This window comes from Mus caroli, unplaced genomic scaffold, assembly GCF_978045245.1.
Source record: "Mus caroli unplaced genomic scaffold, Mus_caroli_1 scaffold_14, whole genome shotgun sequence".
Taxonomy (NCBI): Eukaryota; Metazoa; Chordata; class Mammalia; order Rodentia; family Muridae; genus Mus; species Mus caroli.
Genome location: NW_028227269.1, coordinates 83,218,654 through 83,242,145, shown reverse-complemented (window position 1 = coordinate 83,242,145; position 23,492 = coordinate 83,218,654). Strand labels below are relative to the sequence as shown.

The following is a 23,492-nucleotide window of genomic DNA, read 5'->3' as shown; positions in this document are numbered from 1 at the left end:
GAGCGTGGAAGGGAGCACGGAGGCGAGAGGCAGGCGGTGGCGGCGGGAGGCGGGGACCCTCCTCGCCGCTCCCCCAAGTCGGCGCGGAGCCGCCTCGGGCCGGGCTGAGAGCTGAGCGCGGCGGAGCCGGGATGCGGGGCTCCCGGGACCGTGTGGGGCGCGCGGGGCGGCGGCGGGCGAGCGGGAGCTGTCCACGGTGCTGAAGCAGCGGCGGCGACAGCGGCAGGGACGCGGGCCGGGAGCAGGGAGCTCTCCTGGAAGCTTCACCGCGGCCGCGAGGCGGGGATGCCGTTGCTCGCCGGCCCATGCCCGGTCCCCAAGCCCCGCGAGGAGGCGGGACGGTCCGCAGAGCGACAGGTAAGGAGCCGTCTGGGGGCGCAGCGGGAGCGCAGAGCTAGGCACCGAGTGACCTGGGGAATGCTGGGGGAGCCTAGCAGTGCTGAAGCGCCAACCCTACAGGTCCTCGCACTCCTTCAGAGCTTTAGCCAGGTCCAGCCCCACTCTTCACCTCCTTGTTGGGTGACTCTAGGAGAGACTTGAGGCATCCAGACTGTGATGGGTACCTGGGCACCTTGACCCTGTACCTCCAGGCCTTGGCCCTGACCTGAGACAGCTCTGAGACACCTTGCCTACTGATTACAGGAACATTGATGTGAGTCTCCCAGACTCCCTAGTATCAGTCTCCACTAAGATTCCATGACATTGGTCAAATCTGAGTGGATTTCACTCAGCTATTCCCTCCCATACAAGCCTGGTCACCAGAGTGACTGGAGAAGCTGTGATCTCTTTGCTCTTGGGTTTCTTTGCCCTGGAATAGCCCTTGGGACAGGGAAATGGGGGCAGGGGGTGGCTATCTCCTCAGGACTGGTTAATACATTTCTCTGGGGGGAAGGAAAAGGTGACAGAGGCTCCTCAGCTTTATCCGTGACCCTCTTCCTATGAAAAGGGGCTGGGTTTGCATCACACTGCTTGGTTTGGGAAGACAACATAGTGGACCCAGATCTGGTTTTCTATTATATGCCTGAGTGCTGATGACCTCGACAGAGCTTCCATTTGGTTCTCTCTCTCTCTCTCTCTCTCTCTCTCTCTCTCTCTCTCTCTCTGGCAAGAGTATGTAGCATGAGCTCATTCAGGCCTGCAAAGTGCTTCCAGTTCTTCAGCGCAGAGTTCTGTGAGTGGCAGAATGGACCCATGAAAATAAAACTGCGTAGAGGTAGACTAGTTCACTGCTGTGGCTGACCACGGTCTTCAGACTGGCTCCTCGGCACCCTCCCACCCAGCTCAATTCTGCACCCTTGGAGGTCAAAAGGCTCTGGTTGGCAGCTTCTAATTCCTGGCATCAGTCTCCTCATCCCTAAGATGAGGATAAGAACCCTGGGCATCTGCCCACCTCAGGAAACTGTCCTGAGATGCCAGGAGAGACGTCTCCCCACAGTGAGTTCCTCTCACTGCCCCGGTCCCCTAGTTGGGCCTGCTAACAATGATCTGCTCACTGCCGCCCTTAACCCCTATTCTGCAGTCCAGCCTTGGCTGCTCCTGCCTGCAGCCTCTAAGGAGTCCCAGAAACAGTGAAGTCCAACTCATAAATCTCCAGGAAATAAGAGGATTTCCTGCCCCCTTCCTCCATCAACACCTATAGGAGATAATATAGGGCGAGAGTCTGACTCATAGTTTTTGTTTTTATGTTTCTCCAAGAATCGCAGATCTAGGGAAAATAGCCCCTTGGAGCAGGGATTGTGTTGTTTTAGGCTCTGTGCTTCCTTCTACCCCCTCCCCCCCACCGCACCTGGAACCTAGGAAGGACTCGGTAATTGGCTGGAAAACACAGGGATGAACTGTGACAATGTATCAGTCAACGTGTTTGACTGGAAATCAGGGGCCCTCGGTGTGGTTACAGATCTGCCTGACTGTCTTGGGCAGGTAGGTGCCTTCCCTTCTGTTTTCTCATCCGTAACAGGAGAGGCTGGAAAAAGATGAGCCCTAAGACTCCCAGGGCCTCGTGTTCTCTGGAGCTCTCCCAGGCTGGCCCAAACCACAAACTTCTAAGTTTGTTCTCCTCCTCAGATACAGGGTGCCACTTCCATTAACCTGACCTGACAAGTAAGTTAACACCTTTCTGGGATGAAGTGGACTTTATGAATGGAGTGGAAGAAAGCTAGAAGAAGCAGGAAAGGCCACTTAAAACACTTGGCAGTCCTGTTTTCCTTATTTCTCAAGGAAAAGTACAGTGTATATGGAGTGACCAAGGTGGTAGTACCTTAGCCTCCAAGCCAAGAGGCCAAGAACTACCCCACCAAAGAATAGTGGGCCCTGTCTTCCCAGAATCCCTGCCTCGCTTAAATCTCCTTCCAAGGAAGACTAGAAGATGGTTAGGAAAGATCCATCCCTGTGGAGAGAATTCAATTTTATTTTTTACAATAAATAAATAAATAAATAAATAAATAGAATGAGCGTCTCTTACAATCATTTTCCCTCAACTGTGGAAGGCACAGCCAACACTCAGAAAACCCTTAGCTAATTGGCACTCGGCTAGAGCTGACTAAGCCCTGCCAGTGACCTCTCTTACTTCCCCTGAGTGCCCAGCCAGGGTGGGGGCTGGTCCCTCCCCCACGTCAGCGCTTTCTGGCTCCCAGCTGTCGGTGCGGTGCGGTGCAGCACTGGCAAGAATCAGCTCTCTGGAGTTAATGGACAGTCACTAACCCCCATAACAAAGTGGCAGCGGCAGGAGAAACCGCAGGCTAGGAAAGGGGCTTTATTTTCTCCAGGATTGGTCTGTGGGAGAACTCTAGCCTGCTACTGGGCAGAGCAAAATGCAGTGTCCCTCCATCTCCAGATGTGTGGGTATCCACACCTACGCCAGGGCCTGCAGGGTTCAGGCTTCCTGTAGTCACCCAGGCAGATACCATCTTCTTCCTCTTCCAGCCAGGGAAAGCTATCCATCAGTGGTTCCTGTGCCCCACTTCTGCCCCCTCCTTCCCTTCCCCCTCGAGGGAAGACAGGAGTTAGCAATGGTATATTTTTGTGTGTGTGTGACCTTATTTATGTAGGATAGGGGTGAGAAAGAGTAAATGAAACATGGTTGTTAATAGGGTATATAGGGCTGGACAGATAGCCCAGTGGTTAAAAGCATATCCTGGTCTTTCAGAGGACCCAGCCCCCGTTCCCAACACCCACATGACAAATCACAACTGTCTCTAATTCCAGTTCCAGGAGACCTGAGGCACACATTCATGCGGGCAAAACATATACACATAAAATAAAACATAAACATTATTTTTTTTAAATAAAAGAAATAGAGTATACAGAGTCGAGCAGGGCGGTGCACCTGTAACCGCAACACTTGGAAGACTGAGGCAGGAGGATCAGAAACTTGAGGCCCATCTGGGTTACATAGTGAATTCCAGGCCAGCCTGAGCTGCATAACAAGACTCTGTCTCACGGCGGGTGGGGGGGAGGAAGAAAAGAAATTGTGTGTGTGTGTGTGTGTGTGTGTAGAAGAAAAGCTGAGACACTGACATACATGCAAATCTCTTCTCTATGACATTCAAACAGTGTCAGAGTCAAAGAACGTCTGCAGACGTGGACATTATTAATCACCTTCAGATCCAAAGGCCAGTTCATCTATGGGTCCCAGAAAGGTGAGACAGAGAAGGAGCAGGCTTCGTTCAGGGAAGCAGTAACATCCGAATTCATGAAACGTGCCTTTCCTAGTCTTTGTCCTCGCTCACATGTCCGGCTGGCATCCTACACAGGGTCCCCCATGGACAGCTGGGAGCAATAAAGACTTGACCAGACCCATTTTTTATATGAATGAGTCTCACCTCCTATTTTCTTTCTCCTATACCGACGGCCACCTTCACCCCAAATCCCTACTCGCACCCCTCATTAACCAAGTAGGGTGTGAGAGTATTACGTTGTCGTTATCTCCCATTGTTAACACACCATTTGCTTCTAAGTCAGTGGTTCTCAGCCTTCCTAACGCTGCCGCCTTTTAATACAGTCCCTCATGTAGTGGTGACACACACCCCCCCATCATGGAATTGCTACTTCATACCTGTAATTTTACTACTTAATTTAACTACTGTTATGAACCATAATGTAAACATGTGTTATATAATGGTCTTAGGCGACCTTTGTGAAAGGGTTGTCTGAGCCCCAGGGGGTTGAGGCCCACAGGTTGAGAACAGTTGTTGTAAGTGGTTTCAAGTGAGCTCTGTCTTTGGAGAGATGGGTTGTTTCATCAAGAGTGAAGATTTGATTTATTTCCACCTGAAAATGGAATCATTTGAGTAGTTGGCACTACCACAATCTTCCCGACAGTTTTCACCCTTGTCGGCTGCAAGGCATGTAGGGAGGGAATAATAGCTTTGCCCACGGGAGCCCTGGGTGCTAGATCGATTCTCCCTGGTAGGCAGCAACTAAGACACTTCTCAAAGAAGCAGAAAAACACCCAAGCTACTTTATTCGTCCCTCTTCTGTCCTCTCCTTTCTAGTCCTTCCCTCTGCTCTTTTCTCTCCAAAGTCCGTGGATGGCTCTCAGAGCTCGCCGGCCCAGACCACCACCCGGCCTCCCATTTCATACAGCTGATAACAGGCAGAGTTCTATCCTTCCATCCCAAGACGCTTTCAGATCAGACTCACCGACTTCTCTCCACCCTGTTTCTCCAGTGTCGGGTCTAAGAGTTCTTCACAGTCTAAATATTATGAGTTTTCTCAGGAAACATTTTCTTCTACATCTTTCTTTTTTTGTTGTTATGGTTGTTTTGTTTTTGTTTTCTTAGACAGGATTTCTCTGTGTAACCCTGGCTGTCCTGAATCTCAGAGATCCCCCTCGCCTCTGCCTCTGGAGTGCTGGGATTACAGGCGTTCACCACCTCCACCTGGATCCTTTTTTTCTTTCTTTTTGTTGTTTTTTAACTGAGTCTGTAATGATCACATCACAGTGTTCCCACTGCATTGCTTCCTCGGGTTGGTTTTTTTTTTCCTTCCTTCTCTAGTCTTTCCTGTGTCTTTCTCAGCATCATGTTATTCGAACATCAGACCTAATATTCTCTGCCACATCTCAGTTTTATTACATATGTGCCATATTTTTGTCTTTTTGCTCTGTCTTGGGGAATTCCATTAACATTATCCTTTAAGATAATGGTCGTTCCATTACCCAGTCTCTCCGCTGCGTTTCCCAAAAATTCAGAGAATTACTTTGTTTCAAAACCTTAGATGTTTGTGAAGTGCTCCTTCTTCATAGCAGTCTCTTGCTGCCTTAGAGACGCTATGTGCTCATCTCTCTGAGAATAGGGATTCTTAAAAACTGTGAGACTCCTTTCTGGAATTCGAATGATTCTGGAATCTTCTTTGGTCATTCTATGTTCATTAAATCATCCTCTTTTACTTTCTTGTAGTTGTTTTTCTTTATCTTTTTTGGTGCATCTTATGAACATAGATTTGGCTTTCCCCTGAAGTACAGTTTGTTTTTTCCATAGGCAGCTCTGGTGACTGGGAGCTGCCCTTACCTCTGGTGTTGGGGCTGCAGAATTCCAAAGGCTTCTTCATCAAGGATAATCTGCAGGCCGGGTGGTGGTGGCACACACCTTTAATCCCAGCACCCGGGAGGCAGAGGCAGGTGGATTTCTGAGTTCGAGGCCAGCCTGGTCTACAAAGTGAGTTCCAGGACAACCAGGGCTACACAGAGAAACCCTGTCTTGAAAAAGAAAAAGAAAAGAAAAAAGAAAAAAAAAGGATAATCTGCTCTTTATCTATTGGAGAATTTTTTTTTTCTGAGATGTCATTCTGTTTTGGTTTTGTTCTTATTTTCTTCTTTTTGAGACACGGCCTCACTTTGTAGCCCTGAGTGGCCTTGAAACGGCAGTGCTCTGCCTCACTCTACTTCCCGATTAGAGGTGTGTCCCACTGCACCTAACTATTTTATTATTCTCAAGTCACACATCTTGCTATTTGGATCAGCTTCTGTGTGTGTGTATGTGTGTGTGTATGTGTGTGTGTACATGTGCATGCTCATGATGTGTCATGCGTGTGCATACAAGTGTGTTAGGGTATGCACAAAAGTATGCTGAGGCCAGAAGGCCAGAAGTTAGCAAGTTGATAGTGGCCATCCTCCTCAGTTCATCTCCACATTATTTTTGTAACAAGTTATCTCACCGACCCTGGTGTTCACTGGCTAGGCTGAGCTGCCTTCCACTGAGCTCTTGGGCCCTGTCTATCCCTTAGTACTAAGGCTGCAGGCATGCCACTAAGAGGCTCTGCTCTTTATGTGGGTATTAGGGGTCTGAACTCAGGTCCTTATGCACGAACAGCAAGCATGTGACTGGGCTATCTCTCCAGGCCATAAAGCTGAAGAAGAAACAGAACTAGCTTTTATTCCCAGCTGCCCTTTCAAACCAGGAGCATTCACATTGTTTCTCACACCAGTCTTTACCTGGCCAGAAATCTGAAGCTATTCTGGACTCCATCCTCTCTCTCTCTCTCTCTCTCCTAACTAACCACAACCCTACCTAGTTCTCCCATCTCTTCTCTCTTGAGATATGACTTCCTCTCCCTTCGCTCTGCCCCATCACGCCCTCACCTCGCCCCCTCCCTCCCTTTCCATTAACATGTTATGATGGTCAGTGTGGACCTCCTTGCCATTCCATGTCTGGAGCTTTGGAGTCCCTCTCTTCTAGATCTTTATTAAATGACTGATGGGTTATTATGAACTGTAATCCCACTGTGTGGTGGAGTGTGGGAAATTATTCCCTCTTATCTATGTTTGGTACCCATCATCCAACTCACCCCTATCCTTCCCAGCTTCTAATACCTCACAATTCTGCATTCAGATCAACTATCTTTAAGCTACCATCTATGAGATAATACATGCAGTATTTGGGTTTTTTTGGTCTTTCTTTCATACCTTATTTTATTTAACATGATTGCAGGCATGAGCTACCACACTTAGCTATTAGCATATTCTCTTTCTGTATTCTCTATTGGTTGATTCCATATCTTATTTATTTTGACTGAAATCAAAACTATAATAATAGTCAGACCCCCCACCCTCTCCCTAAGCAAGGGCCCACTATAAGCCTTTCCTAGTTCCCACCATCTCAGAATGGAGCTCCCTTGCCCTCAGTGTGCAGCTGCCCAGCTTCCTCTCTTCCATATAAACCTTGTGTTTGCTCCTCTGTACTGTACACCCCTCCCCACAGCAGGTGCTACTTCCTGTCTATTTTTGGATCCTGAGAAGTGACCTGAAGTAACTGCCCAAGACGACATGTTTATTGTGCAGAGCTGAGTGTGTCTGTGGCAGGTGCATGCCCTCTATCCCAGGTCCTAGAAAGCATTTTCTTTTCATTTAAAATTTTTTTTTGCCTGTGTGTATGTTTGTGTAACACTTGTGTGCCTTGTTCCCATGGAGGCCAGAAGAAGGCATCAGAGCCTCTGAACCTAAAATTATAGACTGATACACTGTTGTGAGCCTTCCAGAAAAGCCTTCTCTCTCTCTCTCTCTCTCTCTCTCTCTCTCTCTCTCTCTCTCTCTCTCTGTCTCTCTCTCTGTCTCTCTCTCTCTCTCTGTCTCTCTCTCTGTCTCTCTCTGTCTCTCTCTCTCTCCCTTCCTCCCTCCCCCTCTACCTCTCTCTGTGTAACCCTGACTGTCCTGGAACTAGCTTTGTAGACCAGGCTGGCCTTGAACTCAGAGATCTTCCTGTCTCTGCCTCCCAAGTGCTGGCATTAAAGGCACAGGCCACCATGCCTAGCTGCTTTTAATCACTGATCCTTTTCTGTGGCCCTAGAAAGTCCGTACTTACCAAGGAGCCTCAGTATGATACAGTAAAGCTAGCTCACATGCTCATGAATTCCATCTCTCATTCATGAGGCTCTCTCTTGAGTGCCTACTATATATCAAGCAAGGGAATATATGGATGAGCAAGACAAACCCAGTCTCCACCCCTCTGGAGCTCACAATCTGGTGAGGGAGAAAGACACTAATCAAGGAATCACACGTATATAAATAGAGACTGTGATAAGCACTTTGAGAGGAAGAGCGTGGAGCGGTGGAGTGCCGATAACCAGGGAACCAAAAGCTAAACCGAGGATGCAGGGAGAGCCTTCCCAAGGAAGTGGCCTTTAAGCTGTGAGCTAAAGCATGTGAGCGGAGCTTCCCAGAAACATGGCTGTGAAGTGGAACAGAGATGGAGACAGAAACTGAAAGGCTTAGAGGCACCAAGGATGATGTCCTTGGTATCTGTTGTTCCCTAAACCACCCCCAAAACACAGCAGCTTAAACAACTGACTTTGCCAGGTCAGAGCTAGCTCTGAGCTCATCTACTCCATGCGGTATTGACAGAGCTCACCTGGTGACAGATGGGCACACTCAGAGAGCCCAAGGCGGCTTAGTTCTCTGGTGTCTGTCTTACTAATGACAGGATGGCCCCAGAGTCTGTCGACTGGAACCCCTGCTCACATCACACATGGCCTCTCTGGCATGGTGGCCACATACAATCCAAGTACCCCTAGAGGACAGCTTAAGGTTCCAAGGGAGTGTCCCCCATGAACAAACTGAAGGTGAAGGCCATGCCTTCTGTAGGCTAGCCTCGCAAGTCACACATCACTGTTGCTGTGTTCTGTGCGTGCCTCAGCACTCTCAGACCAAGAGGAGGGGCAGGCATGGAACCTTGTTCTGGCAGGGGTTCAGAGTGCTTGCTGCTGTTTGGCAAGCAGTTTCTTCCGCTGTTCCTTTCTCTTCTCGTGATGCTGGGGGTTGAACTCTGGTTCCTGTGCCCACTAGACAAGCACTCTGTCACATAGCTACAGGGTACTGTATCCCAGACTAGCCATGGATCCTCTTGTCCCCACCTCTGCCGTGCTCAGATGACAGCATTAACACCCTGGTTCATGAAGTTCTGAAATCAAGCCCAGCGCTTCACGCGTCCTAGGTAACTATGAACCCAGCCACAAGCCCAGCCCCTTGATTTGATTGATTCCTACATTTTCGTGGTATTAATTTTATTTGGGGAGGGAGCAGGAATGTCTATGCCGTCATTCATGTGGAGGCAGCAAGACAACTTTCAGAAGTTGTCTCCATCTGCCATGTGGACCCCAGAGATTGAACTGGTCATCAGATTTAACAGCAAGCCCCTTTACCCACTGAGCCATCTTGCCATCCTACACTGTCACTTTCCTGCAAAGGAGACTACGGTTTGCTTAAGAGCTGTTAGAGGCTGGCGTGACGGTACGTTCTCATATTCCCAGTACTTGGGAGGCAGAGGCCAACGCTAGGAGTTCAAGGCAGCTTCAGCTACATGGTGATTTCAGGTCAGCTTGGACCAGATGTGGCCCTTCAGAAACAAACAGCAACCAAAAGCAGTTGGGGGGAATGAGGAGCTGATGGAGACAGTGGTGTGGGAGATGATCAATTGTGTTAAGTTTGCTGAGCTGAAACAAACAGAAAGCGGTGTTCGCCATTCGCCTTGGCTCAGCTCACCTTGCCCTTGTCCCCGTGCCTGGCTTTCTCCCTTCTCTGGCAGATTTAGCAAGGTGCAGGCAATGACACCTAGCTCACTCTGTGGCTCTCTTGCTTACAGGCCAAGAGCTATCAATCTGGCATAAACCTTCTACCAACAGCTACCGTAATCAGAGCACTCCACAGCTGGCCAAGCGGTTTATGTGTTACTGGCTGGAAGGTGGTGCAGTTGGTGCCTGTTCTTAAAGAGTTCACCTTTTCCCTGGATTGTAACCACGTCTGTTTAGTCTTCTGCCACTCGGAAGTCCTGGTGTTTCATTCTCGCTTTAAAAGCGCCTCTCCTGATGCACTGAGAGATGGTGGCTGGTAGTTCAGGACCCTCTTAATGGCCCTGGATTTATTGGAATCCAGGCCTTCCAAGGTTTTCCTCCCTGGGCTGCCAAATCACCCCAAAGCTCCTCATCTTTTTTTTTTCTTCTGAAACAGGGTTTCTCAGTGTAGCCCTGATTGTCCTGGAACTCTCTCTGTAGACCAAGCTGGCCTCAAACTCAAAGATCCATCTGCCTCTGCCTCCTAACTGCTGGAATTAAAGGTGTGCACCACCACCGCCCAGCTCCTTGTCTTTTCTTAAAGGCCCCATTTCTTCTCTTCCCTGATGACTCTGGTGTTAGCTCCCCTTCTCCTCTTATTTTCCTGCCTCCCAGGGCACATACCTGATAGGTGTGTCCAGACACACCCAGGCTTTGGATAAATATCAAACCTGAGTTCAAATACAGGCTCAGCCCCTTCACTCCGTCTATCTTTCTTAACCTTCCTGGGCTGCGGTTTTCTTGTATGAAAAGTAGGATGCGATAATAATCAGATTTGCTGCTTTTTGTTTTGTTCGTTTGTAGAGTCTTTCAGTGTCGTCCAGGCTGGTCTGGAACTCCAAAGTCTCCTGTCTCAGCCTCTTGAATGTTAGAAGTACAGGTATGTGCCCCCATGCTGGCTCTGTTGTAAGGTTTTAAGATACAGTTCATAGAGCTGGCCCTGGTGGAGGTAAAGGCAGGATGCCAGCCTTGGCAACTTATTCAGACCTGTCTCAAAGACAAACAGGAGTCTGGGAGGTGGGTCAGTGGGTAAAGCCATGAGTTCAAATCCCCAGAACTCAGAAGTGTCATGTACAATTTGATGTTGTGTTCCTACAGGAACATGGGACGTAGACACCGGAGAGTCCTAGGAAGCTCTCAAGACAGCTAGTGGGACAGACACAGAGGCAGACAACAAACCAGCTCTGTTGCAAACAGGGCGAAAGCAAGAACTGGCACCCAAGTCAACATGTTCTCACATACACATACATGTACACACATACACACACAGAGGCATGCACACATACCTCCTGGTCGAGGAGGTATTTGCTTAGTAGTTAAATGTATGTATTCTGGCCAGACAGACTTAGCTCAGGCTCTACCGCTCACCAGCTGTGTGTTCTTAGAAAACCTGTTAGTCTCTCTGAGCTCCAGTTTTCCCATGCATGAAGATAGTTAAGTGAGTCAGCTACTGCATCTGAAGCACTTGGCAGGGGCTTAGAACTCATGTTGGGATTTCAAGCATGTGCCACCACACTTATCTTATCTTCTTATAGAATGCATTTGCCTTTTTAATTTAAGATATGTGTGTGTGTGTGTGTGTGTGTGTGTGTGTGTGTGTGTGTGTGTGTATTTGGTATAAGCTTCATATACTTATGTTCTCTCATATGACAACCCCTAAGTCAAGATAGGAAACAGTCCTATTACTCCAAAGAGTCCTTGGACCCCTTCTGGGTGCCCATCCCCGGCCCAGCCCGTAGCAACCATTGATCTGCTTTCTATTATAATATCAACCTTTTGTGTATGGGGTCTGGGGAGCAGGGAAGGCACAGGGAAACAAGGTCTCCTGTAGCTCAAGCTGGCCGAGAAGTAAATTTGTAGCTGAGGATGCCCCTGAACTCTTGATCTTCCTGCTTCTGTCTCCCAGTTGCCAGGGTTGCAGGCATCTCCCAGCTAGACTTCCACTTGAGTGGACTAAAACGCACGACTAGCTTTGGTCCACTGCAGGCACTGTAGTTACTGATACAGGACATAGTCTAACATTTTGTTTTGTTTTGTTTTGTTTTGTTTTGTTTTGTTTTGTTTTGTTTTGTTTTGTTGTTTTTGAGACAGTCTCTAGCCCAGGCTAGCTTCAGACTCTGTGTAGCTTGAAGTCTTCCTGTCCCCCGCTCCTAACTGCTAGCACCACAGGTATGCCCCACCATACCCAGGAGACTGAAGCAGGAGGATTAAAGTTCAAGGCTAGCCTAGGCAACCTATATCACACACACACACACACACACACACACAAATTGAAAACAATAATGCAGAGCTAGGACTGTAGCTCAGTGGTAGAGCACTTGACAAATATGCTTAAGGTTCAAGTCCCAGTTACATTAAAAAACAAACAAACAAAAAGTTGCTGCTGAGGCTAGAGCTTAGTTGGCAGAGTGTTTGTCTAGCATGCATAAAGCCCTGAGTCTGATTCTCAGCAACCCTCGAACTGACCAGCCCTGTCCTAGAACCTGAGAATGGCTGCTCAGACCAACAGCCAGGAGGCCTTGTGCAGGTCACCAGAACCCAGCGAGAGGTCCCTGATTCCAAGCTTGGCCTCAGTTCGCATGAGGGCTGATCTGCTTCTGGTTTGCCCCTGCTTCGGAAGTGTTGTCTTATCGAGGAGACAGTGGAAAACGTGGGGTGCTCACTGAGGTCCCCTTCCTTGTCATACCCTGAGCCAGCCCCTCACACAGCAGGAAAGGTCCCAGAGGGAAGCTCAGGGCCTCTCTGGGTCTCCCTTGCCTCTGCGATCTTGGGATTGCAGCCTCCTGAATCCTGGCAACCCTTGATGATTCTTCAAGGCCTTGGCGTGTCTCTCCCCACCCCAGCTTTCCTAGCTATTGTTGGCAGCTTAATGTGACACTCACAGTCTGTCACAGCTGGAAGAGAAAGCCCTCCTCAGCCGCCACCCCCTATTGTTGTGCTCCCATCAGAATTACAGAGTCAAATGAGCTCTCAGAACAGTTTGGTTCCCAGCACGTGGTAAAAAGCTCAATAAGTGTGAGTTATTGTTCTTCTCCCAATAGACTTCCAGGGAACGACTGAGCCGAGTTTTTACAGTCAGCTTCTCCTAACTCTCCCATACATTTTCTGGATTAGGATGTCTACTGTTGCTCCGCACCTACCACAGGAGGCTGTAATTGAACTCTGGGGACCCCTGGATGGTTTCCTGTCTTTGGCCTGTGCGTGCAAAGCCTTAACCTAGGGGCTTGGGCTGGGATAGTTCTCAGTTCAGGAAACAACCCAAGGGCGTGGCTTTCTCAGAGACACCTTCTCCCCACTTTCCTTTGGCAGCATCCAGATTCAGCTCCAACCTATGTAATTATAGGAACTTCAGGTGTTCTCATGCCTGTCCTCTGGAGCACAGTACATGTGTGTGCACACGCACAAACACATATGCACACACACATACGCACACACTCACCTGCAAGCACACCAGCAACCACACTAGTGTCTAGAAGGCACACTCAGCTCATGTAAGACCAGGACCACTCGGTGGTCATGAGAACTGCTCTGGTGTGGTCGCCTACCCTGGAGAACAAGAACACAGAAAGGCAGGCTAAGGGCTCAGCCAGGTCAACGGCACAGAGAGCTTGGTGATCCGCTATCTTTTCTTCCACCAAGGACCCAGACTGAGGTTCTTGGGATGAGGCCCTGAACTCTGTTAGTGACCTTGTAGTTGGGGGTAGGAGTGAGGTGGGAGGGCAGACATGAGCTGTCTAAAGTCATGACTCCTGGCTGCAACCACCCACCAGTGACTTTTCCAAAGCAGAAGTCTAGGGAGGAGTGTGGGCAGGGAGAGGCTCTAATATTGCGCTCAACCTCAAACCCAGACGGAACTCTTAGCCCTGGATGGATTTTAGGTAATGGGCTCAGAAGAAACCTAAGCTCTCAAGATTTTTCTTTTCTGATTTAGAATTGTAAATGGTAAATTTACATTCATTGTAGGTGGATGATAGATCAGACAGACAGACAGATATGGGAAACGGGAAAAAAGAGGACATGAAGAAGAAAATGTAGATCGTCTGCGCTCCCACCCCAGGCAGGCGCTCATCACTGTTGATACTTGGCAGAGTGCAGATGGCTTCGTGCACTGATTGCTTTTCTTCCTCTCATTGGACCAGGCAAGGAGCGTTTTTTTCTCAAGTCATTCTTTATGGACCTGTTCAAAGGCCTTTCACCACCGGGTTATATGCCATCATTTATTGAACTTGTTTCCAGTTCTTGGACATTCAAGTGACTTCTTGTTCTTTTGCTGTGTAAAAATCACAAGTCTTTGTGTATGAGGGGGACAAGCCTTGCTTGGGGGACTGGAAGAACCCCTCAGAGCACAAGAAGGCAGGGACTCCAAGAAGGCTGTAGGTGGCTTGGACTACAGAGGCTCGACTGGGTGTTTGAGCTAGAGAGCCTGACGGGAGTGGAGAGTGAGCCAGGGCCACTTGCTTCAGCCTGCTTTGGGCTTGAGAACAGCCTTATGGTCTCTGGGCATCTCTCCATCCCTTCTGGGGGGAGGAGAGGGCGTAAAAAGGAAGGATGGAGACTTGCCAAGGCTTATAGAGGTTAGGACAGGATTGGGTTTGATGCATGTAGTGGTTCTAAATGCTCTGGGGCTGCCCGCTCTTCCTCAAGACCCCTGCACACCTCAACCACAAGAAGAAAGGCAGAGTGCTGCTTTGGCTAATACTCTGGAGGCTTTAGACCCAGGGGCTATCCATTAAGACTATCTAGAGAAGAGACTGAGGGTCCTCTGGGAGCTATGTCCTTGGTTTTCGGAGGCATAGATAGAGATAAGATGGACTGGGGTGGTACAGGTGGAGCTGGGAAGATAGAGTCAACTTCGTGGCTCTCCTGTCTCTCTGCCCAAGGCAGATATTTTGCTTTTCTCTCACCTCGCTCAACTTGCCCACTGGGCAATGGCAGACTGGCAAAATCAGGATGGTGTACTTCACTAGGCTCCAAATGTGCTCGCCTATCTCCTACTTTAGCAGGAGCCCCTCCTGTGGGGCTCCGTGGAGCTATAGAATCATAAAATGTTGGCACTACAATTGCCCTCTTCTGTGGGCACTTCCCCTAACCCTTCGTGGGTGATCTCAGGAAAACCTGAAAGGCCAGAAAAGGCTGACGGACCAGGAATGGGCTCCCCAAACATAGACCTTGGGCACTCTGGTTCCCTGCCATCAGCAAGGAGCCTTGTCCCCATCACCGTAATCCAAGGGTTCCTTGCTTTTTGGAATCCCAGGGAGGAAAAACGAGGCCCTGCATTTGTGATCTGAACCAACATCCCAACCTAAGCTTCGTGCTCCATCGCCACACTGGGTGACAATCACATGGAACTCACAGCAAAGCGTTGTCCAAGCAGGACCCCTAGGCACATGGCGGTCCCACACCCCAGCACACCTGTACCTGCTCTGCATCCGGAGCTGGCCTGTTGGGTCACATGCCCTGTCTGCTGTGCTTTGGTACTCTTCATTAGACATTCCTCTAGCCCCAGGTTCAGTGCAGAACTCTCAGGGACTCAGCACCACAGCAGCCTCTTCTCATCCCGTTCCCCTCATGTAAGTATCAGCCCATGCCCTCCCTAATGATGAGTCAACCAGGGAAGCCTAAGACCTCTCGGACATGCCCACTGTGCCCTGCCCCCATCCCATGCCCCTCTCCTCTATGTTCTCTCTCGTTCTCTCATTCTCTCTCTCTCTCTCTCTCTCTCTCTGTCTCCACTACCCAGCCATTGCTCCTGGGGCCATTCTGTCTTCAGACTCCATCCATGTCACCTGGGGGCAGACGTAGAAATGACTCCTTCCCAGGCATTGGTGGTGAATGCTTGATTGGGGATGGGACCAGATAAGCTCAGCCTTGGGAACAGAAATCTCTCCCTAGGCTTTCCCTTCTTCTATCATTAGCAGAATGCCAGCTGGGAAGTCAGAAAGGCCCCAGTGGGTGAAGACAAGTCCTGAAGCCCAGAAATAAAGATCGAAGCCTCTGGGGCTGGACAGATGGCTCAGTGGGTAAGAGCACTGGCTGTTCTTCCAGAGAACCAAATCAGTTCCCAGCATCCACATGGTGACTCACAGCTATCCGTAACTCCAGTTCCAAGGGGATCTGACACACATGTTTGATCTCTGTGGACACCAGGCATGCATGTGCTGTACATGTGCATGTGTGTCATACATATAAAATAGATAAATAAAATTTTAAAATAGCATCTTCCATGTATCATCTTCAGGGCCCTGTCACTTCAGTAATCTCTGTGAATCCTAAAGGCAGCCTCATAGGATAGGGAGGGCTTATCATCTGTTATTTTATTTTATTTTATTGGTTTGGGGGTTTTTGTTTGTTTGAGACAAGATTTCTCTGTGTAGTCCTATCCTAGAACTTGTTCTATAGACGATAGGTTGGGCCTTGAACACACAGAGATCCACCTGCCTCTGCCTCTCGAGTGCTGGGATTAAAGGTGTTGGCCACCACTGCCCAGCATCATCCAGCCTTTATGGGTGATGATGCTCAGGACCTTGCAAGTTCACCAGAGTCATCCAAGCCGAGGTGGAACCCAAGTCCACAGACCAAAACCCAGGGCAAGTCACACCAGAACCATCCCTAAAGTATGGAAGTCCCTGAGGCTGCTTCATCCCTCTCTCCACATCTGTTCCTCTCTGCTGGAGTGTGTGGATCTGTCATAGACATACTCAGTGGCTTTTCCCTTCCCTTCAGCCAACCTTCTGGGTACACGGCAAACAGTGGAAGGAGGGAGGGAAGGCAGCCCTCCAGTACATCCATAATCTGAACCTGTAGGGTCTGTGCACTTCCTGTTGTGCACGGATGCAGACCTCAGCACCCAGGATGCTCGGCCTTAGGAGCTGCAGGAACTTCCCAAGCTCAGCTGATCTTAGAGAGCAGATTAGCCTAAAGTGCTCTTCCTAAAACTACATTGTGGGAGGTCAGGGAAAGCGCCCTGCCCTGCCAAGAGCTGTAGCCATAAACACCCCCTGTGCAAGCTAAACACAGATTTAAGAATAAACCCTGCTTCAATCCCAGTTCCGTCTACCCCGAGACCTGTAATATTGCCTGCACCCTTCTCTCCAGCTCTGCCACTGATTTCTCAGTATCTCTGTAGTCTAGGCGGACCTTGAACTTTGTGGTCTTCCTGCCTCAGCCTCCCAAATAGCTGAGATAGCAGGCCTGTGTCACCAGGGAGCTTCAAGTAGCCTCGGTTTACCTGGATACAGTAAACTTCACCCCTCCTAATGAGCCAGGAGTGTTTGTGCACACCCAGTAAGCAGCGGGTTGGGGCAGGAAGATTTCAAGGCCAGTTTCAGCTACATAGTGAGTCTTTAGTTGTTTGGTTGTTCTGTAGTAGGTTCTGCTTTTGTTTTGTTTTGTTTTGTTTTGTTTTGAGACAAGGTCTCACTATGTAGCCCAGGCTGGCCTCAAATCTAAGTGCTGAGTTTACAGGTGTAAGTAAGCCTCCATGCCTGGATTACATAGTGAGTTTGAAATCAGCCTGGGCAACGTAGTAAGACACCGTCTTAAAATAAATGAATGAAGCCCAGCAGCAGTGATATACATCTTTAATCCCGGTACTCAGGAGGCAGAGCCGGCAGATCTCTTGTGAGTTCAAGGCTAGCCTGGTCTACAGGGCGAGTTCCAAGACAGCCAAGGCTACACAGAGAAACCCTGTCTCAATGATGATCATGATGATGATGATAAAGGGAGAGGATGGGAGACTGAATAAGTGACTAGCTGCTCTTACAGAGTACCAGGGCTCAATTCCCAGAACCCATGTCTAGTGGCTCACGACCACCTGTAACTCCAACCTTCCGGGATAGCACCTTTTAGCTGTCTCAAAGCACTTACACACACACACACACACACACACACACACACACGTCGTCTCAGACTTTCCTGCCTCTCTGTCGGTTCTGCCCATTGCACTTCTTAAGCCCATGCGCTGCCAAGCGCTGTGCTTCTCCTTCAGGGTAGACAAGGGTGTTTTAGATTAAACTCCTGAAGACCAGCAGACACACTTCTCCATCCCCCCCCCCGACTTTTGCCTCTCCCAATGCAGTATTCCCCGTATTAGGTACAGTGCCTGGCATATAGCTAGTCTTGAATAATCATGTGCCAAAGAAGGAAACGACTGAACCAACTTTGTGAACTGAGTACCACTGCCATCCTCACTTCACAGACAGAGAAACAGAGGCTCTGAGAAATAGCTAGCTCAAGGTCCCACAGGTGACAAACGGCAAAGCAGCACAGAGTTTACCTGCTCAACCACTCCAGGCCACGTATCCAGGGGCCTGGCCTCTAAGACAGCCTCTCTTGCTCTCCTAACAGGCTCCGTGAAGACTGTGTGGCTGCCGGAGACTTCCCTCCCTGGCGAGGTCCTGCCTGAGGAACCATGGAGAGCCTGAGTGAACTACAGAACCCACTGCTGCCTAGAAGCCCCACCCACCTCCACAGACCCTACCCCTACTCGGAGGCCCCGCCCGGCTGGTCCTGCCAGGAGCAGCTTTATTCCTTCCTCCTAGGAGGTGCTGGTCCTGCCCGTGCCCACCAGCTCCTAGACCCAGGGTCCCTGCAACTGGCCGTGGAGGCCTGGTATCGGCCTAGCTGCCTCCTGGGGAGGGACAAGGTCAAAGAGCCCAAAGCAGGCAGCTGTGAGACCAGCTTCACCGAAGCCAGGGAACCTTTAGCGGGACCCGCAGAAGAGGGCTCAGAACCTGGTCAAGCTGAGGAGGAAGTAACCATCCACACTGTGTCCTACGGGGTTCAAGAGGAGTTGCAGGGCCAGGAGGACAGTCAGGAGGAGGAGGTAAGTAGCGGTTTTAAAACGTTGATTCTGGCCGGGCGTGGTGGCGCACTCCTTTAATCCCAGCACTCGGGAGGCAGAGGCAGGCGGATTTCTGAGTTCAAGGCCAGCCTGGTCTACAAAGTGAGTTCCAGGACAGCCAGGGCTAAACAGAGAGACCCTGTCTCAAACAAAACAAAACAAAACAAAACAAAACAAAACAAAAAAAAAACGTTGATTCTAAGCTGGGCATGATGGGGCATGCCCTTAATCGCAGTACTCAGGAGGCAGAGGCAGGAAGATGAGGGATTTGATGTTAACCTGGTCTATATAAAGACTTCAAAGGCAACTTGCACTATACAGTGAGACCCCATCACAAAACAAAAAAAAAAAAAAAAAACGAAGGCAACTTGTATTCACAGCACTGGGGGGTGGGCAGTGTGTGAAGACAGAGGGATCAGGAGTTCAAAGTCAGCCTTGGCTACCTGGTAAGTTCAAGGCTAGCATGGGCTACCCTATTGATATCCTATGGAAAGAGGAGGAGGGTGGAGCTATAGCTTGCTTTATCACCCAAATGATAAAGAGCAACCATTGTAAATAGCAACTATTAGTCACTGGAAAATAATGTGATTATATTGGTAGCTGATCATGTTTCTTCTCTGCCTCTCTCCCACAAAGTATGTGGCTTTAATAACCTGATTTTTCCGATATCGCTCTGTGTAATTTAATATCTCCTACAAGGTGATTTGTAACGTGACAGGGTCTTTCATTGTGAGCCCTTCCATCATTTGTTAACTTGCTGTCCCGGTCCTCAGGCGCTGAGAACACTCATCTTCCATCTTCCCCAGGCTCTCTCTTGGGATGAACATCTCTGGGTTCAGAGACTTGCGTTCTTCCATGATGAGAAGTTCCTAAAAGTACCAATTCACCAGGTCACTGAAAAGGCTCTCGATGGCATGACATAGTGTGACAGGCCAGCCTCCGCTCTCAACAGCAGTCGAGGCTTGTTCTGTATCTACCTGCTGGGTAGTAATTGTTTTGTTGCTGTGTTTTTAAAAACATTATTAGTGGGGCAGTGGTGGTGCACCCCTTTAGCCCTGGGCACTTGGAGACAGAGGCTGAAGATCTCTAAGTTCAAGGACAGCCTGGTCTACAGAGCAAGTTCCAGGACAGGACTACACAGGAAAACCCTGTCTCCAAAACCCCCAAAACCACCAACAAAAACTACATACTTTATTATCTATCTATCTATATCTATCTATCTATCTTTATTATCTATCTATCTATATCTATCTAATTTCTGTATTACGGCCACAGCCCGTGTGTGGGAGTCAGAAGACAGCCTGTAGGAATCACTTCTCTCCTCCTACCACGTGGGTCCCAGGGATTGGTGGCTGGCACCTTTACCCAAGGACCCACGGGAGCTTTCAACTCTCGTCAGCCTGCCAGGGTTTACGAGACCCTGGGTGGTGCCAGCAGACCTCACTCTCTTGCAGAGCGATGGGACCTCCAGCGAGAGTGAGTGTGAAGACGCTTTCCTCACCCTGCCTCCCAGGGACCACTTGGGACTCACTCTCTTCTCCATGCTCTGCTGCTTCTGGCCTCTGGGCATTGCTGCTTTCTATTTCTCCCAGGGGGTAAGTGTACAGGGGGCCCAGCAGTGCCTCTCCGGCCACCTCTCTCACCTGCAGGATGGGGGCCAAGGACCTGATGGACTGGGCTGGGTTTGGGGGAGGGGCATGGGGCTATTGTCTTATATCAACGTTTTGTCTCCCTAGACCAGCAAGGCCATCTCCAAAGGGGACTTCCGCCTGGCCAGCACCACCTCTCGCCGAGCTCTCTTCCTGGCCACACTCTCCATCGCTGTGGGGGCCGGTCTCTATGTGGCTGTGGTGGTAGCTCTGGCTGCTTACATGTCCCAGAATGGCCATGGCTAGTGGTCAGTAGGACTGTCATCCCAGCTCTCCTGGCCTACCGGTGTAAAGCTCAGAACTGTGTATTCTATGGAGCACCTTGGCCCTGAAGAGAAGTACCTGCGACAATAGCTTGCTGAGGCGAGACCTCCCCTTCTGCAGCCCACACAGGGGCCATCTTGCCCTCTTGCCCACTGTTTTCCAGTCCCAGAGCAGACTGGGTGTGGATGGGAAGCAGGTGCAGCAGGGTGGTCCAAGAGGCCTAGCCTGGTATACTCTGCCCACTCCCTACAGGACCTCTGCCCCATAGGCAACTCAGTCTCTACTTGCCACCTTCCCCCCAGAGAATGAGCAGGAGGTTCCAGGAAGGAAAAAAGAATTCCCAAGGGATAAAGTACCTGGCTGGACTTTTCAGTTCAGAGGGTTCTCATCTGTGCACATTTTGAGCAGCTGCCCCACCCCCCACCCCCTCAGGGCTGAGACCCTCCAACCAGGAAAGAAAACCATGGGCCCCAACCATCTCTTGCTTTGGATACTGCATGTCTCCCTGTTACTGTGGAAGACACTCTGCGGTGTCTCTCAGATAGAGATGGAGCCAGAGAGCTCTGTAATGAGGGCAGGTTGCTAAGGCTTTTCTATACCAGAAGGAAAAAAGAAAAAAAAAAAGGCAGATACAGTGTCAGAGAGGATAGAGACCTGGGATACTGCAGGATCACATGACCTCCCGTTCTCCACCCACCATACTTTCTGGGCTCTGCTGGAAGGGCCCTGAGATGGTACCCGACCTGTGGAGACCGAGAAGGGTATTGTTACTTCCTAGCTACAGCGCGCAGGGTCCTGGATCCAGCCTCATCCAGAAAAGGATGAGAAGGAACTGGGGCGCATGGAATGCAGGCAGAGGAGGACCATAGACAGATGCCTAAGGAATTGGCTTCTCCATAACTCTCCATGCTGGTGGGCAGGGTGTGCCAGAGCCTCCCATGGAGGTTCCCAGGATGCTTGGATCCTGCCTGGAGTATCCAGTCTGGAGTAATTTTGCAGCCATCCCTAAACCCTCCAGCAACCTGAGCAGAAAGGCCAAGCCTTTCTCTCCACCTTAGATATTTCCCCATCTCTGAATGATGGGGCAGTGGTGGTAATGGGGCCTGGGCACCTTCACTGATAACCGCCACTCACGACTGCTTTCAACCCCCTCCACCCCCAGGCACTAAGAGATGTCAGAGAGCAAAGGGCATGTACAGTGGGAAGGCAGGCCCACTGGGACTTAAGCTATAGACCATCGTGCACGATTTGGGGGACCTGGCCATTTCCATGCCCCGTCTAGCCCCACAGCCTCCCCACCTTCCTCACTTCAGGGGTTGCCCACTCCCCACACTGGCAGTTTTAATGTCCCTCTACTGTCTTTATTTATCCTGGTAATAAACTTTTATGTAACACCTGGTGCCACCTGGGGCCTTGGGCTGTCCTGCGCCCATATCCTATGCTTCTCCAGTGTATCCCATCTCCATATGGACCTCAAGAAAAAGGGTCCAGAGGCCACTGTGGCCTGTAGACTGCTCACCCGGGGAAGCTGTTGATGGATTGCACTTGACTTAAGCAAAGCAAGGTAAGACAAGACAGCTGCCTACAGAAAAAGCTCTCCCAGGTATAAGAGCCTTGGTGGTTAGGAAGGGAGAGAGAGGGAACAGCGTGCACTCTACATGGCTGCCTGGAGCTCCCAGGAGATAGACATAGGCAGGGTAAGGTGTGCCAGTGGTCCCATTGCTCAGCTGTCCACATTTCGGGGAAGTGTGGAGAGGAAGTCACCCATGCCTCAGGTTCCAGCCTCAGTGCTAAATTCCCAATATCCTCTCTGTCCTCGGCCTTTAGCAGAGGACAGGAACTGGCCTGGCCTCAAAGTCACTGTGTCTAGAAGGTACTGGGGAAGTATGCCACACATATCCTACCCGCTATGGGCATCCATAAATATGGCAGGGCTCTGGGCACAACCGTGTGTTCTCCATGAGCCAGGGACCTTAGATGAGAAATTAGCATGTGGGGATTATTTGTGGAAGGGAGTTGGCCGGTCTGGGAATAGGGAGAGGCCAGGCTGCCAGGCAGTCCAGATAAACAGTCTGACCAATCCAGGGTAGAACCAGAGTGCTCTTCAGGGTTGACACAAGATAGGGCACTGAGCCAGGCCCTGCTTCCCCTCATCGATCAGTCACTGGTTTTGGGCCACCCAGAAGGGAACATGACCTTGAATGAGCTAGGTTTCTTCAGCTGAGGCCAGCCTCTATGGGAGCCATCTGAAGGTCCTGAGGGTGTCGCACCATCATATATATCCACCACCCTAAGCGGGTGTGCTAACATCTGCCCAGATCCCTCGGCCCACTCTGCATACTGTGACTTGGTGAGACATGCCCAAAGGCAGGTCAAGTTGGAAAGCACTGGAGAGGTGACCAACCTTCCCTCAGTGCCTGGTGGGAGTGGGTGGGTGAGTAGCTTTGATGTCTTGCCCCTTGGGTTGGAGACTAGGCGTATTGCCCCTAGTTCCCAGGGGTCCCCAGTAGGACCCCTTTCTACCTTTCACCGAAGCAGTTCATTGGTAACCAATGGCCCTCACTGGCTGCTTCCCTCTTTCCCATTGCTCTCCTGCACTGGCTGAAATGGCTCCCCATTGGATGTTTCTCAGGGTTAGCTTCAAGGAAACCCAAACCCTCACACACACATGCGCATTCATATCCATGTGTGCACATATTTGCATATATACACCCCTACAAACAGGCCCAGCCATGCACCATGCAGACTGCATGCGGCATGTGAATGCTCAAGAGACCAAGAAGGATGCTGAGGACTCTCCCCCAGCTCCCCCCGCCCCAGTTCCTTCTCTAGGCTGGCTCAAGACCCCAGGCCTAACTAGGCAGGCTGCCTCACAGCCCAGACAACATCTAGTCCCTTCCCTGTCTTTCAGTATGCTTGTGGGCCTTAAGAAGAAGGAAATAGAGGCAAATGGCTTCCAGTGTCCTCCATCCCTTGTTTCCTTCTTTCCTTTCTCTCTTCCCTTCTTTCTCTTTTTTCTTTTCTTTTCTCCAACCCCTGCCCTTTTGGGGGGGGGGGTTCAAGACCCTGGCTATTCTAGAACTCAGCTCTGTAGACCAGGCTGGCCTCTGCCTCCTGGTGCTGGGATTAAAGGCTTAAAGGCAAACACCACCCAGCTCTCTTCCCTTCTTTCTTAAGATGGAGTCTCAGTCTGT

At 50.1% G+C, this 23,492-nt stretch overlaps 1 protein-coding gene across 3 annotated transcripts; it reads left to right on the top strand.

Annotated features, from left to right (window-relative positions):
* Syndig1l (synapse differentiation inducing 1 like) lies at nt 1–22,167 on the top strand. 3 transcript variants are annotated; one of them, XM_029484333.2, is made up of 5 exons: nt 1–357; nt 15,459–15,563; nt 17,890–18,367; nt 19,840–19,980; nt 20,122–22,167. In XM_029484333.2, the coding sequence occupies exons 3-5, from the start codon at nt 17,954–17,956 to the stop codon at nt 20,278–20,280; spliced, it is 714 nt and encodes a 237-aa protein (XP_029340193.1). In that variant the 5' UTR covers nt 1–357; nt 15,459–15,563; nt 17,890–17,953; the 3' UTR covers nt 20,281–22,167. The 3 variants fall into 3 exon arrangements, with proteins under 3 accessions (XP_029340193.1, XP_021034857.1, XP_021034856.1); XM_021179197.3 differs by lacking the exon at nt 1–357 and adding an exon at nt 14,800–15,113; XM_021179198.3 differs by lacking the exon at nt 15,459–15,563.
* The last annotated feature ends 1,325 nt before the right edge of the window (nt 22,168–23,492 follow it).

What these genes read in the sequence shown, in the direction of transcription:
- Syndig1l (XM_021179198.3), top strand. Translation starts at nt 17,954, where the DNA reads ATGGAGAGCCTGAGTGAACTACAGAACCCACTGCTGCCTAGAAGCCCC. An exon ending in AGGACAGTCAGGAGGAGGAG is followed by an intron (nt 18,368 to 19,839) that starts GTAAGTAGCGGT and finishes ACTCTCTTGCAG; the next exon opens with AGCGATGGGACCTCCAGCGA. An exon ending in CTTTCTATTTCTCCCAGGGG is followed by an intron (nt 19,981 to 20,121) that starts GTAAGTGTACAG and finishes TTGTCTCCCTAG; the next exon opens with ACCAGCAAGGCCATCTCCAA.